The following is a 15,121-nucleotide window of genomic DNA, read 5'->3' on the forward strand; positions in this document are numbered from 1 at the left end:
TAATACCCAAAGTGCTTCACAGTGAAGGGGGGAAACTCACCTCAACCACCACCAATGTAACCTTAATAGTAATAATAATAATAAGTCATTTTGACCCAAACCGTTATCTCTCTAACCCTAACCAAGTTGTTTTTGTGCCTAAACCTACCCAAACCTTAACCATCACTGTGTAAGATCAGAAAATAGTTATTTTTGAAACACCATTGTCATCCTGTCGATTGTGACATGACAACAGAAAACGCTTATCTATGTTGTTCTGGAGGGCGTGGACAAACAATGTATTTTGTCATTTAATTTGGCAGACTTGTTGGTCTGGCACAGTGGGAACAGTGGTTATACCAACATTAGTTATTACTGCTTTTTCTATGTATTGATATATCCTCTTCTGAGAGGATATGAGACAGACAAGATGTGACAGCAGCTGACTGTGTTGTTGTCACTGACACCTCTGTCTTGACCTTTGTTTTTTTACTATCTTAACTATAATATAATAATAATAAAAAAATATCTATAGAGCACTTATCAAAACAAAGTACAAAGTGCTTCACAACAAGATAAATAAAATACCACAATGAATGATGAAATATAAAGAAATAAACCTCCACCTGCAGTGCAAAGTAGCACTCCAAGACTACCACTTCTAAGTGAAGCACTGAGCAGGCAAACTCCACAGCAACATGGACGTCTCTCTTGATGCCGCTGCTTTATACTGCAGATGGTAAATGGACTGTACATGTATAGCGCCTTTCTAGTCTTCCGACCACTGAAAGTGCTTTACACTACATGTCACATTCACCCCATTCACCCCCACTCACACACCGATGGTACGCCCCAGACATGACAAAGATATTACAAAGAACACAAGCAGACACTTACCATGAAATCTGCACTAACCCAGCAAACATGCCTTTTTGGGGCCCATGTGGGGCCACTGGGCAGAAAATTGGGCCCCGTGTGGGCAGCCTACTGTGCGTCCCATTACCAGTGTGAAATACGGGGCACATGAATGAATAACATGAATAACCAGATGTTTCATGTTCCATGTAAACAGCATATCCTGAACATGATCAAAAGCAGGATAATACTACCATACTGTAGCTAAAGCATGTAGACATAGTTTTTGTTAATGTTTACAGTAATTAGGGCAGGAAACAGTTATGTTATAACTCAGCAGTATATGCTGCAAATACAGCACAGGCTTTGTTAAATTATTCACATTACTGAACAATTAAGACATGAACATGACGACATTTTTAGCATTAATTCCTTTTGCAGTGCATCTATATATTAAAAGATATGCACAATGGAACATCATTTGGGGTTTGGGTTGTTATGGTGCAACCTCACAGCACCTTAGCTTAGCTTAGGAGACGAGACTGCCATCTGAGAAGAAAATATCTTTAAAATAAATCACATGACCCAAAGGAAAGTGAAAGGACATTAATAAATATGAAGACCTGCAGCATCACACAACAGACATCGCCTGCACTCGAGTGGTCAATGTAAAAAAGAAGTCAAAAGGAGGATACAGCATTAAAACAATATCAAAATCATTACTTGTAGCACTTTGTTCCAGTCATACAACAATAGAGGTAAGAACTTTTTTTATACCTATCCTCAAATGCTGTAGTAAATTGTGGCATTGTGAAACTGAAATGTTTATTTTACTGCAGTGGTAGATGCAATGAATGACAGATGAGCTTTGTAAGAATTCCATAACACTTGACATTTTTAAGTACAGTAGCTTGAAACTTCTTGTTTTGCTGTGTTGATTCTGCTTCAGTTTAATTTGCATTAATTTAATTTTGAGTCAATTTAGTCCAGTTTTTTTTAAATGGGTGTGGCGTCTCCCTTTCACTCTAAACGTTTTATCTCTTCTGTACAGAAGGGGTTACGGTGGACTGGGTGTCTTACTGCTGTGCACAGTCACAGTCTCCCCTAATATTTAACAGATTATGTAATATTTCCAGCTATTTCAGTTGAATAAATCTTGGATTTATATCCACTAAAAATTAGACAAAACATTTTATTTTTAATTTATGTTTGGTACTGTGACTAAAAATATACATAAATTAGGATATACAGTAGTTAGTTTGCTGTTGCTGCACACCAAGTCTGATTTATCAGTGATAAGTTGCAAGTCACTGCAGTTGAATTAATATTTTTAAATGATTCACTGTCTTTGCTACAAGTACCTCTCCAGATTCTATTAACATTTGTCTTATTGTTAATATTACACAAACGTTTACACGCATATCTTTCTGTTATATCTTATTTTGTAGCAATGGGAGGAGAGCCGTCTAAACCTGCTCCTGTGAGTCTGACATTTAAAACATTCAGAACATCATTTAAAATCTATGATAATTATTAGCACCTGATATTGGTGAATGCATTTCTCATATTTTATTTTAGTTGGCTTTGTTAATTTATGTGAAATTTGCCATCAGCTTTTGGTGAACAATTGGAGGAACATACCATGGGGGTGAGTATGTGTTTTTTTCCCTATTTGTTATTTGCTATTTTTGCTAATAAAACGAAAACTCCACAAAATGATTTGTTGAGGCAGCAATTGGTTTCAGTTTTGTTTTTGTGGCTTCCTCAGAAACATCTTGGTTAATGTCACCACTGTCTGTGCAGCCAACACAAAATACCACAAAATATCTGCACCACTGACTACAAAAACTGATTTGGCTTTAACAACTAATCTAAAATGTTCTTCTAGTGATAAAGAAGAAATAAAGAAAAATCTGCAGTTTGTGATGGATTATCAGCCTCATAATGCTGAGCTCCAACATCTCAGAGTCCTGCTTTATGGACCAGCTGGTTCTGGCAAGTCCAGCTTCATCAACTCTGTCGACAGTGTTTTGCAAGGCAGAATGGCTGGTCGGGCTTTGGCAGATGCAACCTCTCACGAGAGCTACACTAAAGAAGTATGAATCACTTTTGAGTGTGGTTTAACCAAGGTCATGTATTTCATGCACTGTAAAACTTCATGACATTTAAAAACTCTTACAGGTGTATTTCATTTTGTATGTGCACCTGTAATGACCATTGCAGTACACAGATCAGTATTGAGTATTGAGCAACTAGTTGAGATGAAACAAGTGAGCAAGAGACAAACTGCTTTATGACCATCATTCAACAGGTGGCACTGTTGTCATAATATGTGCCTCTTTCTGTTTTACAGTACAGAACTTACAAAATCCAAAAAGGAGGACCAAAGACATATTACCCTTTTGCCTTCTCTGACATCATGGGCCTTGAGAAGGAAACTAATAGAGGAGTTGGTGTGGAAGACATCAAACTGGCCATGATGGGCCACGTAAAAGATGGTTACAAAGTACAATTACTGAATTCATTAAACTGTGTTGGATATATTTCAGTAATACAATCCAGCTTTGTGATCAGTTTTGAGTTAACAATTTTATTCACATAAAAATACATATCTGAAACATTTACATGCAAAAGTCATTCTTTGATTTGATTTCACATTGTTTTCCAGTTCAATCCTCACTCTACATTATCTAAGGACGATAAAGAATACAACAAAACCCCTGCTCTCCACGACAGAGTTCATGTTCTGGTTTGTGTCGTCTCTGCCAGCACACTAAACATACTGAGTGCTGAATCTATGAAAAAGATGAGGGATGTCAGACTTGCAGCCAGCGACATGGGTAAGGGTTAAGGGCAGTTAATGGGTTTAATGAGTTGAATCAAATAACCTAACATTATCTTGATTGACTCAGATTCTGCTCTGTATCGGCAGGGATTCCCCAACTGGCTATTCTCACCAAAATTGATGAAGCCTGTCCAGAGGTCAAAACAGACATAAGGAACGTGTATAAAAGCAAGTACCTGAAGCAACAGGTAGGTTTCTACTGGTGATTTTATGAGTTTGTAATCAAGTTGGAATATAATTTCACTTTACATTTTAATATTCAAACACAAATATCTGCTTTGATCAGCACTTTGCTGTCATTTCCTAAGTGTCAAACTGTTTAAATTTAGATGGACCAATTGCATGTGTCGCTGGGTATTCCACTAAACTGCATCTTTCCTGTGAAGAACTACCACTCAGAGATCGACACAGATGACGACATTGATATACTGATACTGAGCGCACTGAGACAGATAATTAACTTTGGAGAAGACTTTGTCAGCAACCTGGATTTCAGACCTACATGTTGCGGAATCAAATCTTGCTTTACAGTTTGAAAAAAGTCAGTTTGCGAACAGGAATGTGCATGATAATGATATAAAGTGGCAATATCGCTTTTTGTTTTTTATTTGCAAGCATGTAGCATATATTGTCTGCTATAAGATATCTTTTAACCTGTTCTGTTTTTTTACCTTGCTGAATAAAGTATGAATAGACTGTACAACAGCCTGATAAAATTAAAACCTAGATGTGCATAAAGTAGGCTTGTATAACTCTCATATGCAGTTTGAGTTGTTGCATTACGGTATTGTTGGCTATGCTTTGTTGCTTCAGGTGGTAATTTCTGGTGTATAGTCTCCCAGCTGGTCAAAAGACATAAATGAGAAGAGACTAAATGTAATGTTTAAATTATTTAAACTGGGCTAAATGTGGTTGAAAAGAGAAACTTTTAGACATCTGGTTACATATACGGTACCAGTTGTATGTTGTATTGAATCATTGTGCTACAGTACTGCTGTTCAGGTCTGTTAAAATATGTTCATTATGTCCTCAGTTGTATATTGATGTGATGCTGTACTGTACTGTTCTGTATTATGCATGTACGTATGCCACAAGGGGGCACTAGAGTGTGAGCAGCATAAGACGCATTTGCGTTATTATGTTTGTCCCGGTTGATTTACGGTTGACTCTTACTGAAGACTGTCTGACCTTGAGACTGATGTGTCGGCATCTAGAAAAAATAAATATGCCAAGAACGGCTAAAGATGGTACACGTCTCGTCCACTCTTTTTCTCCGAATGCAACGCTAGCTGCAACAATAGTGTAGTACAACTCAACAAGGTCAAACCACAATAAAAACAATAATAATGAAATTTGTCATTAGTTTTACTTTATTTTATTCCTTCTAGTCCATACAGTAGACTATATTTTAATGCAGTCCCTTGGTGAGACCTTCTCCTGCACTTTGCTGTATTTACACAAGCAGTCTTGTGGTTTTTACAAATATTAGGCTACCTGATACAGTAAGAACATAATAACACAAGAAAACCCCAAAACTAAACTGAGGCTTGAAGTCCCCCCTTATGGTGACAAATTAAAAAAGTAATTTCATCTCTGTCTATTAGAGGACGTGGCAGAGTGCAATTGGAGGTGTTTGTCAATGAAAATAAAAATGACGTGTAATAAAGCTATAATAAGCTTCAGGGTAAAGGTGCCTCATTAGGTAAAAGTAATTACTTATGAAATCAATGTATTTTCACTCACCAAATGTGAAAATCCTTTCAATTTCTTGACAGAATTCCTTTCAGGAATGATTTATGTTTTCTGTCATTAAGCTTGTAAACAATTCAGTAGGACTGTGTACAATGTGTCTGAGTAAATAATCTACGTCATTAGCATGATGTGACGTCATCACGTGATCTGGTCAACAACTCAGCTGTTGTGATGGTGCCCTCAAGGACCGTCGAAAATGTTGGAATTGTAATTCCACCTGGATGAAAAAAACAGTGACCAATATGACTGGACAGTTCGTGATTCTTTATGAACTATTAGATTTGTAAGACTATTACGTTGTACGCCGACGTTATAATCTCATTTGTGATTCGGAATGAAATGTGTGTATTTTATTCCCACAAGATAAAAATCATCTTCTGGGACCGTATGACTTCGGTCCTTCAGTGAAAATGGGAAGTAGAAGCTTTGGAACAGCACTTGAAAGCAGCATGGGACAGGTCAGGGAAAAGGAGGAAGAAATCCACGTAGCATATCTTGCATCGTTATAGTCTAGCCTTGTAATGTCCTCAACGTGTACGTTTATTTGAAGAAACGCTGCTTTCAATAAAGCGGATAACGGTGTTCATAGTGGCGGGGTAAGGCGGAAAACCCGCATTGGTCTGGTCCTGTTTGCTGAAAGGGAGAGGACTAAAATGGAGCTGGAAGACGGAGTTGTGTACCAGGACGACCCGGGGACATCAGCGATGATGTCTGAGCGGGTGTCGGGCCTGGCCAACTCCATCTACCGCGAGTTCGAGAGGCTCATCGGTAAATACGACGAGGACGTGGTGAAGGAGCTGATGCCGCTGGTCGTGGCCGTGCTGGAGAACCTGGACTCGGTGTTCGCGGAGAACCAGGAGCACGAAGTGGAGCTGGAGCTGCTGAAGGAGGACAACGAGCAGCTCATCACCCAGTACGAGCGGGAGAAAGCGCTGAGGAAACATGCAGAGGAGGTGAGTTGAATGGAGCTTGGGGTGGGAAAGACTGCACTGGGATGTCGCCAGCATCCTTTTTGGGGAGGAATGAATGCTGCCTCAGGTGTATATGTCCTCCCAGCATCCCCGTGCGGTGAATTCACCCTACACGTGGCCCGGCAGCATCCCACCCGTCCTGGCATGGTGCTTATTGGGGATGTAAACAAGGCTGTGTCATGGCTAACCTCAGGCTGAAATGGCCCCTCTCTTTGTATTAGCTGTGTGTCTGGTCAGTGACATAACTCTCTAATCCAAGGAGGGGAGTTCTTACTCACTGCCTCAACAAAGACATCTTTCTAACAAGCAAAGCACAACCATCCCTCTGTCAAACACACCTATAATTTATCAGCTCGCCTATTGCATCAGATAGTGAAGTAACGTCTGAGCCCTGTGAGACCCTGACTGAAGAAATAGCAGGTGAAGTGACTCAGCATTTTGGGGGCATCACTAACGTAAATGTATTTAATCAACACCCTGCACTGCCAGCAGGTCATCGTTTCCACCCTTCACCCCCTGTATTAAGCACTTCAGCCATATCATCACCCACATAATCCTCCGATTAATTGTTGAAAGCTGTTTGGAACATTTTAGAAATCAAAATATCAGCCTTTTTCACCTCCCTTTTCACGTAACGGCGTGTTAAATTGTTCGAAAGAGCAAATAGATGTCATGCTGTTTATCCAGCGACCACAAACTATGGTTTTAAGTCAGCATCTCTCACTTAAAGGAGTACTACAGTGTACTTCCATAGAGTTGGGGGACTTGAGAGAGACAGATTAAAAAAAGGGTATAAATTGATGCTGCGGAGGCTGAGATGTCCTGACTTTTAGTTATTAGTATCGTTCAAGCTACAAAACAAAAACACTGGATCCTATATTTCTCGTAATGCTGCTTGATAGCATTTCTCATTTGACTCTTCAGGTTATAACACAGTCATTCTGTTATACATTTGTAGTTTGTGAACACAAGCTGACGAAATTATAGATAGTTATTTTTTTCCAGCCTTTGGAAAAATCCTCCAGAGCCACAGAAGACATTATGCAACTGTTTTCACAGGCTGGGTAGTGCTCCTCATGACAAGTAAATTGACTTTGGTTTGTAAAATCGGTGGAGCGCCCCTTTAAAAAGTAACAAATATGAAATCAGGTCAGCATCTGCTGCTACACAAAGTTTAGGATGTGGAACAACAAGTAGCAACCAAATGGGTGCATTTTTGTAGCAAAAGCTCTTACTTGATCAGACATTGTGTGTGTATGTATATATTTGTGTGTGTGTCAGGGATGTTGTGTTTTGGCTGGGGTGATATGTAAGAATTGTGTGGTTTAGATGTGTGAATCTGGTGCCTCCTGGCCTTGAGCTTTTTGTATGAAGGGCAATGTGATGTGACTCAGACCTTCTGTCCCAGCTTGCTTCTTTGACTCAGGGCATCAGGACAGCAGGGACACTGGCCCAATATGTTGTGGACATGTAGACCCCTCTGTACACACTTTGACACTGAAGCGGTGTGACAGCCAGGCACACAAACACTCACTGACAATACAAGTGTATACTTTATTGTTATAGTATTGTACATATTATGTAAAATATAAATGCACATATTCACATTAAACCAGTGTTTATGGGATTGTCATGGGAAAGATTCTTTGTCCAAACCCCCGAGGAGGAGTGAGCAGAGCCTGTTGGAGAGGCAAGGTATTACTTCCAGGTCATGTGATCCTTTGTTAGAAACAAGCAGAAAGGGAACATACCCCAGTTTGCATTTTTTCCCGTTTCTTTTTTTTGTCTTGAGTTTAAGTGTCAAATTCTGGTGTCACAGACGGACCCCTCCACATTTCCAGAGTAGTGAAGGGTGTCACATTTCTTTATGTAGGCTGTTTCCACATGAGATGAACAGCTCAAGCTTTCACATGTATTCACTTTTCTTTTAGACCTTTTACTGGCTGGATTGACCATTCATTGCTTTTTAACTCATAGATTTCACACAGACATGAAACAGATGGTATCATCATCCTAACTGCTCAGCTATTATTGCAACCCTGTTTCCTCTAATCTCTAATGTAATGTGAAGACGTAGACATACAATTAAACAGTGTAAATTACTTATAATATTGATGGCTGTGTGGAAATCCTTGATTTTGATTAAGTATGAGGCATCTAACCAGCTGTTCAGATCATTAAAACTAATTCTCCACTTTCTGCCCTGTGGTTGCTGTTTTTGTTACATGTGTCTATGCCATCAATCACTGGATGCTGCTGTTGATATTTCATACTTATTTTTGCTCATGTTGCATTATTTTTGGGCTGTAACTAACGATTCTTTTCACTATCAATTAATCAAACGAATATTTTCTCAAGTGATTGATTAATTGTTTAGTCCATAAAATGTCAGATAATAGCAAAAATGCCCATCACAACTTAGCAGAATTCAATATGACGTCTTCAGATGTCTTGTTTTGTCCAACCAACAGAAACCGTAAAACCAAATGATATTTATCTCACTATCATAAAAGACCAAAGAAAACCAGCAAAAATTCCCATTTAAGAAGCTGAAAATATGAGTTGGGCAAACCTGAATGAAAACCCTGTAGTGGCCACTTCAAATCTGCGGCAAACATAATGCTACAGAGGCAAAAGATGTTTTTAATCTTGAGATAATTTTTCACTGAACAAAATACATTTTTATTTTGTAGCGCAAAATAACAGACTGCCCAGCAGCCTGTAACTGCTCTTTGTACATCAAAGTGTAGCTTAAGACCCATGTCCAGAAGAGGAATGGCACCCACATTATGGCCTTGGCTTGCTCAGCTGGACAGGATGTGGACGCTGACTCACACACACTCTCCCGCTCCGCGGTCCGCCTAGAAGGAAACTGGGAGGAACCGGAATTTCAGTTTCAACCAATAAATCAAGATCCTGTTCCTCTAATCCTGATTCAGACATATTTCTACATCCATCATCACGTTGTGGAAAGTTATGCCGTCACAGTGGCACATGTGTTGTGTGCTATTATGTAACATACTGTATGTGTGTGTGTAAAGGGCTGCGACTACCAATTATTTTCATTATCAGCTAATGTACTGGTAATTTTTAATCTATTAATTATTTCTATGAAATGCCAAAAAGTAGTGAAAAAAATGCTGATCACATCTTCCCAGATTCCAAGGTAACATCTTCAAATGTCTTGTTTTGTCTGACCAACAGTCCATCCTCTCATTTGAGAAGCTGCATCCAGAGAATGTTTGGCATTTTTTCAACTATTTTTCCTGAAAAATAACTGAAACAATTAATTGATTATTAAAATAGCAGCAGATTGTTTTCTCTTCCGATCGATTAATCTAATAATTTCAGCTCAAACTGTGTAAAATGTCAAATACATTATTATACTAATACTGCTTATGTGTTTCATACAAAAAGAATTTGCTGATGAATTAATGGTTTCATTACCTTAGTAACATCAATAGCACACTCATGTTTAGATACAGCATCTTAGTAACTATGGTGAGACGTTTTAGTATTTAGTAAGTATTTTTACTTACTATTGTGTTAGGAAATGAGGAAAAAAAACTCGGATTATCACTTTAAAGAGCATGAGACAAATGAGTTTTGATGGGTTTTAGATTAACAAGCTCTTTGTGTGTGTGTGTGTGTGTGTGTGTGTGTGTGTGTGTGTGTGTGTGTGTGTGTGTCTGTCTGCGTTCCTGAGTAGAAGTTCATTGAGTTTGAGGACACTCATGAACAGGATAAGAAGGACCTGCAGAACCATGTGGACAGAATGGAATCTCACTCACGGCAACTGGAACTCAAGATCAAGAACTACGCAGACCAGAGTAAGCACAAACACACATAAATTCATATGCAGGCATATTCACAAAATGTGATCATTTATTATACCATGTAAGTCTTCTCACAATCACTGTTCTCTATTGTGTTATGGAGAAACATCCATTCATTGATATGAAAATTAAATTATGTCTCAGCAGGAATTTCTATTCATCTGTCTGTTCCCATGTACAAGGCTTTTCTCTTCTCCCTTCTGCTTTTGCCATTTTGTACTCTCTTCATATAATCTTCCCCACTTGTTTGATGTCTCTCTCATGGCTTGTTATGCCTACTTTCTCTCTCTTTGCACGCGCGTACACACACACACACACACACACACACACACAAACACTTACACAACCATACACACTCACACTCTCTTTCTCCCTCTTCTCGGGGGTAACAGTAATGGGATTATAGGATTTCTGTTATTCCCATCCTCCTAATGCGACAGTGCATTACCGCCCATCTTATTGGTAGATTAAGGAATGGAAGGAAAGTGATTGGCTCTTACCTTCTGTCTTGTTGGAAATAGTGGATTCACACAATGACTGCTCTAGTATCTCGTGGCAAAGCAACACAGCTGGTTAAAGTGAATCACATATTTGCACGAAGCTGTGAGGGGGAAGAAAGTGCAAACATGAATTTCTTCCATATCTCACATTTAGCAGAAGCATTAATGAGACAAACATAAGAAGCTCAGTGTTTGGTTTATTTTGGAAAATTAAATGTAAATCATTTTGTAATTTCCTTCCATTATCAGTCATAATTCACTATTTCCCGTATTTGGGAAAATGGAGATCCTTGAGTGTACACGCTCCACGCAACTAGTCAGCGGGTTCAGTCAACCCTCTGCCACTCCCAGTGAATAGTGAATCATTCGGTACTGCACGTTGCAACAGCTGAGTTGATTGCGTCCTGAGGCATCTAGGACAGAGTCCACAGCTACTGTAAAGTTAAAAAGGCCACAATTAGTAGCAGATGATAGTAGCAGCGACAGTATAGCTCATATTTTTGAATCCACTGTCCTGCTTTTGTCTTGGCTTTATTTTCACTTGCCTGGCATTAAAGTGACCAATAATTTATGCATTTTGTTTTTTGGTTGTGTAGTTTTATTTGGCGCTGTTCTGCACTTCCAGTAGTAAACTCCTATTTCAGTTCATTCATCTGTCCCATCAGACAGAGATTTTGAATCTTAGTGAGGCCCTTTCCTGGTTAAATAAAGTTCTATATTATTGGATGATATTTGTATATCGGCCTCAGCACGTTATACTGCATCGGTCAAGCAAAAGGCATCTGACAATCTGATGATGAAGATTTATACAGAGACACACATCTCACCCTCTAGGCTTCCCAGCAGATTTATGACATTATATTAAATGGACCTTAATGGGTGATTATGCAGCTTCCACACAGATCAGGGATGTTACACTCTTGTCATTTCTATGATGTTGCTTTGTGTTCCATATCCTGTCAGAGTGGATATTACAGAAAGAAAGGTATTGTTTTGTCAGTGTTTAAACAGCTTTTTAGGCAAATAAATTATGAATTTCATCAGTATCATTGCCTTAATGTTCAGCCACACATTCAGCTTCTCCACACAGTGATTTGTCGACTGTGCACATCACTAATACAAACACACAGGAGGGATTACTTCAGCCGTCTCCCCTGTATACAGCCTTTCTCACTTCATTACATGTCTACATGAATTTGATGACTCATGATAGCAGAATGAAATCCTGCAGTGATGTCAAAATACACACATAGGAAAGACATCATCACACAACATGCAGAAGCTTTAGCTGCTGTAATTGATAGCATCCAGGCTTTATACTGTATATCTGTCTGTTGCAGTAGCTCTCTGTGTGGCTTAAGATAGACCTGACGCGCTAATAGGGGATTAGTTGTTTTTGTCACTTCCTAAATCAACCCAACATTGAAACCCATTGAGTGAGATTACCCCCTCTGCCTAGTCCCAGTGCCTGCCTCGTAGAGCAAAATGATGCAAGTGGGATATGCACACTCTTTTATGTACAGGGTTGTACTACAATGAGGTACGATAAAGGTCTAAACGTTTTAAAGGAATAGTTAGACATTTTGTGAAATGTTATTATTTGCTTCCTGGTGGAGAGTTGAAAGGTCGATACTACTCTCATGTCTGTACAGTAAATGTGAAGCTGCCGCCAGCATCTGGTTAGCTTAGCTTAGCATAAAGACTTGAAACAGGGAAACCAGCAACTCTAAAGCTCACTATTTGACATATACTGTAAGTGTTATATCTTGTTTGTTTAATCTGCAAATTCAAAGTGTGAAAACAACGATTTGCTGGACTATTTCTTGTCTCTGAGCAGTTGCAACCAGCTGAGACTCCAGGAAGTTACTGCTCCCAGGCAAGAAATAGCCTGGGACATGACCGTAAAACAGAAAATTGTTGTTTTTACACTTTGTTTTTTGTGCAAACAAGATATAACATGTTAATTACTGAGTTTTAGAGGTGTTGGTAGATAGAGTTTATCACCTTTGGACAGAGTCAGGCTAGCTGTTTACCCCTGTTTACAGTCTTTATGCTAAGCTAAGCTAACCAGCTGCTGGCGGTAACTTCATATTCACCGTACAGACTAGGGCTGGACCCAAATATTTGACTATTCAGATATTCGTTCTTTGCGTAGGCTTTCGATTTTCAATTTGGGATTCGGATATTCACACACACACCTGCACACACACTGGCTTGCACTGCCCCGCCTCGTTCTGTTTCTCTCTCGCTGTATGCGTCTACTCTGTTGACTTTTTTCATCAGCAGTGTGTTTTATAAAGCTGATGGAAAAAGACAACTCACGTTTTGAATTTTTTTCACTCGCGATACCGTTTTCACATTAGCAGGTGGAGTAGGCTTGTTGTTTAATGACGTAGCCTATCGAAACAATTGAAACCAACGTGGCACCGAATGACGTCTACACCAACCAGGTGTGTTCACTTTTTGTTTTACCTGGTCTGTGCTTGTAAAATATCCACTGTTTCTAGGTAATACCGGAGAACGTCTCTCTCTTTGTGTGTTTCTGCAGAGCATGTGTGATTGCCAGTATACCTGAATGGGATGGATATAAATAAAAAGTCATGCTCAGCACCACATTCGATGTTGATTACTACTGAAGTTTTGAAGCCCAAAAAATGGTATTCGGGACACCCCTAATACAGACATGAGTGGTATCAATCTTCTCATCTAACTCTCTGCATTGAAAGCGAATTTCGCAAAATATCAAACTATCCCTTTAATTAATATTTCATATCCACCTATAGCCTTGATACATAAGTATTGTTTTATTGGTAAGGATTTTGTAGTCCTGATCCTGCTTGCAAGATTTTGAATTTGTCATGCCCGGTCCTTGTTTTAATTTTTTTTTTATTATCATTTTACAAATAGTTCTTAGACAAAGTATGAGCCTTGTCTTGCGCCTTGTAATTTGACTACCTTAAACTGAGCAGTGTTGTATTCTGTTTCAGTTGGCAGGTTAGAAGAACGTGAATTGGAGCTAAAGAAGGAATACAACTCCCTCCATCAGCGACACACAGAGGTAAGGGGGAGAGGAAGGAAGGAAAGAAAATGTTGTTGAGTTTCAATTTACAACATTTGTGAATAGTTTCCTCTGGGTCTTTGCTTTGACTTCTGCAGATGATCCATAATTATATGGAGCACGTAGAGAGGATCAAAATGCAGCAGATTAGTGAGACTTCAGAGTCGAGCACGGCTGGCCGAGTCAGGTAAGACCGCAACAGATAAGTTTGTATAAATGCTGTGTTCCTGTCATATGGTATGGATGGTAGTGATGGGAAAGATTCCCAGGTCCCATGACTTTCGATCATTCACGTCATCAAGAAGGTTGTATGATTACAGAGTTGGTCGTGTGAGGATTTAAGTACTGTGCATTGACCATACACCATATTCATTAAATTTGGGTTTAATTACATTGAATGACAGTCTTTGGCTGATGTGAGGCGTCCATTTTGTTTTCAGACACTTTCGTATTAGTAAGTGCCGATATATCGGAGCTTTCAGACAAATCTGAATTTGCCAGTCATAATCACGACTTAAATGTCGACATGAATGCTATTTACCAGTCGGAAACTCGTAATTAACTCCAGTATGACATGAATGCTGAATAAGAAGCCCCTCAGGAAGAACCCTGTCTTTCCATGGCACATAACACTATGGACAAACCTGTGAAGAAGTTTATGTGAACATATAGTAGGACTGATCTTTGAGGACTCATTAAGCGTGTTTTCACAATTATTTATCAAGACGCATTTAGCTGTTTCTCAGCTCTGCTATTGTATCAACTTCAACCAAAAGTTAATTTTATCGTGACAGTTATGAAGAGCACAAACATAAAGAAGTCATGATTTCAGATTACATCTCGCTAAATTTTTTCACTTTCATATTATTTTCAGTGCTTATATAAAGTTAATCAGTTCAACATTGGGAATGAGTACCTGCAAATCAAAATACCACCACAGCAAACACTTAGTGGTTAACAAGGGCTCAACTGAGACAAGATCTGTGAAATGTGCCTTTGACAAAACATGATCAAAAATCTTTTTTTATTGTCCCTCCAGGAGAGAGCGACCTCTTTCTTTGGGGATTTTCCCATCATCTGGTGGGGTGTCTCTGCTCACCCCAGACCTCCAGACCAAGGCAGAGACACTGGGCACAGAGGGCTGGAGGTTCGCCGACCCAACACAACCACGGTCCAACACTAGTCTCAAGGTAGGTTTGTGGATGGCACCTCCATGTGATCATGTGGTGGAAAATAATGACTTAGTCCAGGCTGATTTTACTTCAGAGAATAAACTCACCTGGTTCAACTACATGATATCAGCCTTATACTGATGTGGGGAGTTT

At 39.3% G+C, this 15,121-nt stretch overlaps 2 protein-coding genes across 16 annotated transcripts in view; both read left to right on the forward strand.

Moving 5' to 3' along the window:
- Positions 1–1,454: 1,454 nt before the first annotated feature.
- On the forward strand, positions 1,455–4,926 carry LOC122868453 (interferon-induced protein 44-like). Of its 3 annotated transcripts, XM_044180430.1 has the most exons (8): positions 1,455–1,592; positions 2,283–2,314; positions 2,448–2,482; positions 2,723–2,930; positions 3,188–3,340; positions 3,503–3,674; positions 3,767–3,867; positions 4,009–4,926. In XM_044180430.1, the coding sequence occupies exons 2-8, from the start codon at positions 2,285–2,287 to the stop codon at positions 4,213–4,215; spliced, it is 906 nt and encodes a 301-aa protein (XP_044036365.1). In that variant the 5' UTR covers positions 1,455–1,592; positions 2,283–2,284; the 3' UTR covers positions 4,216–4,926. The 3 variants fall into 3 exon arrangements, with proteins under 3 accessions (XP_044036365.1, XP_044036363.1, XP_044036366.1); XM_044180428.1 differs by having other exon boundaries at positions 1,477–1,592; positions 2,283–2,482; XM_044180431.1 differs by having other exon boundaries at positions 1,477–1,592; positions 2,283–2,482; positions 4,066–4,926.
- A 915-nt stretch (positions 4,927–5,841) lies between these two features.
- spag9a (sperm associated antigen 9a) overlaps positions 5,842–15,121 on the forward strand; it is a 29,694-nt gene continuing 20,414 nt past the window's right edge. For 5 of the 13 annotated variants that reach the window (XM_044180413.1, XM_044180416.1, XM_044180420.1 and 2 more), the window contains exons 1-5: positions 5,842–6,384; positions 10,112–10,232; positions 13,726–13,796; positions 13,895–13,983; positions 14,836–14,986. In XM_044180413.1, coding sequence (XP_044036348.1) covers positions 6,085–6,384; positions 10,112–10,232; positions 13,726–13,796; positions 13,895–13,983; positions 14,836–14,986 — 732 coding nt within the window. In that variant the 5' untranslated portion in view covers positions 5,842–6,084. The remainder of the gene's footprint in view (positions 6,385–10,111; positions 10,233–13,725; positions 13,797–13,894; positions 13,984–14,835; positions 14,987–15,121) is intronic. The other 8 variants (XM_044180415.1, XM_044180418.1, XM_044180423.1 and 5 more) reach the window with 3 other exon arrangements.

This window comes from Siniperca chuatsi, linkage group LG21, assembly GCF_020085105.1.
Source record: "Siniperca chuatsi isolate FFG_IHB_CAS linkage group LG21, ASM2008510v1, whole genome shotgun sequence".
Lineage (NCBI taxonomy): Eukaryota > Metazoa > Chordata > Actinopteri > Centrarchiformes > Sinipercidae > Siniperca > Siniperca chuatsi.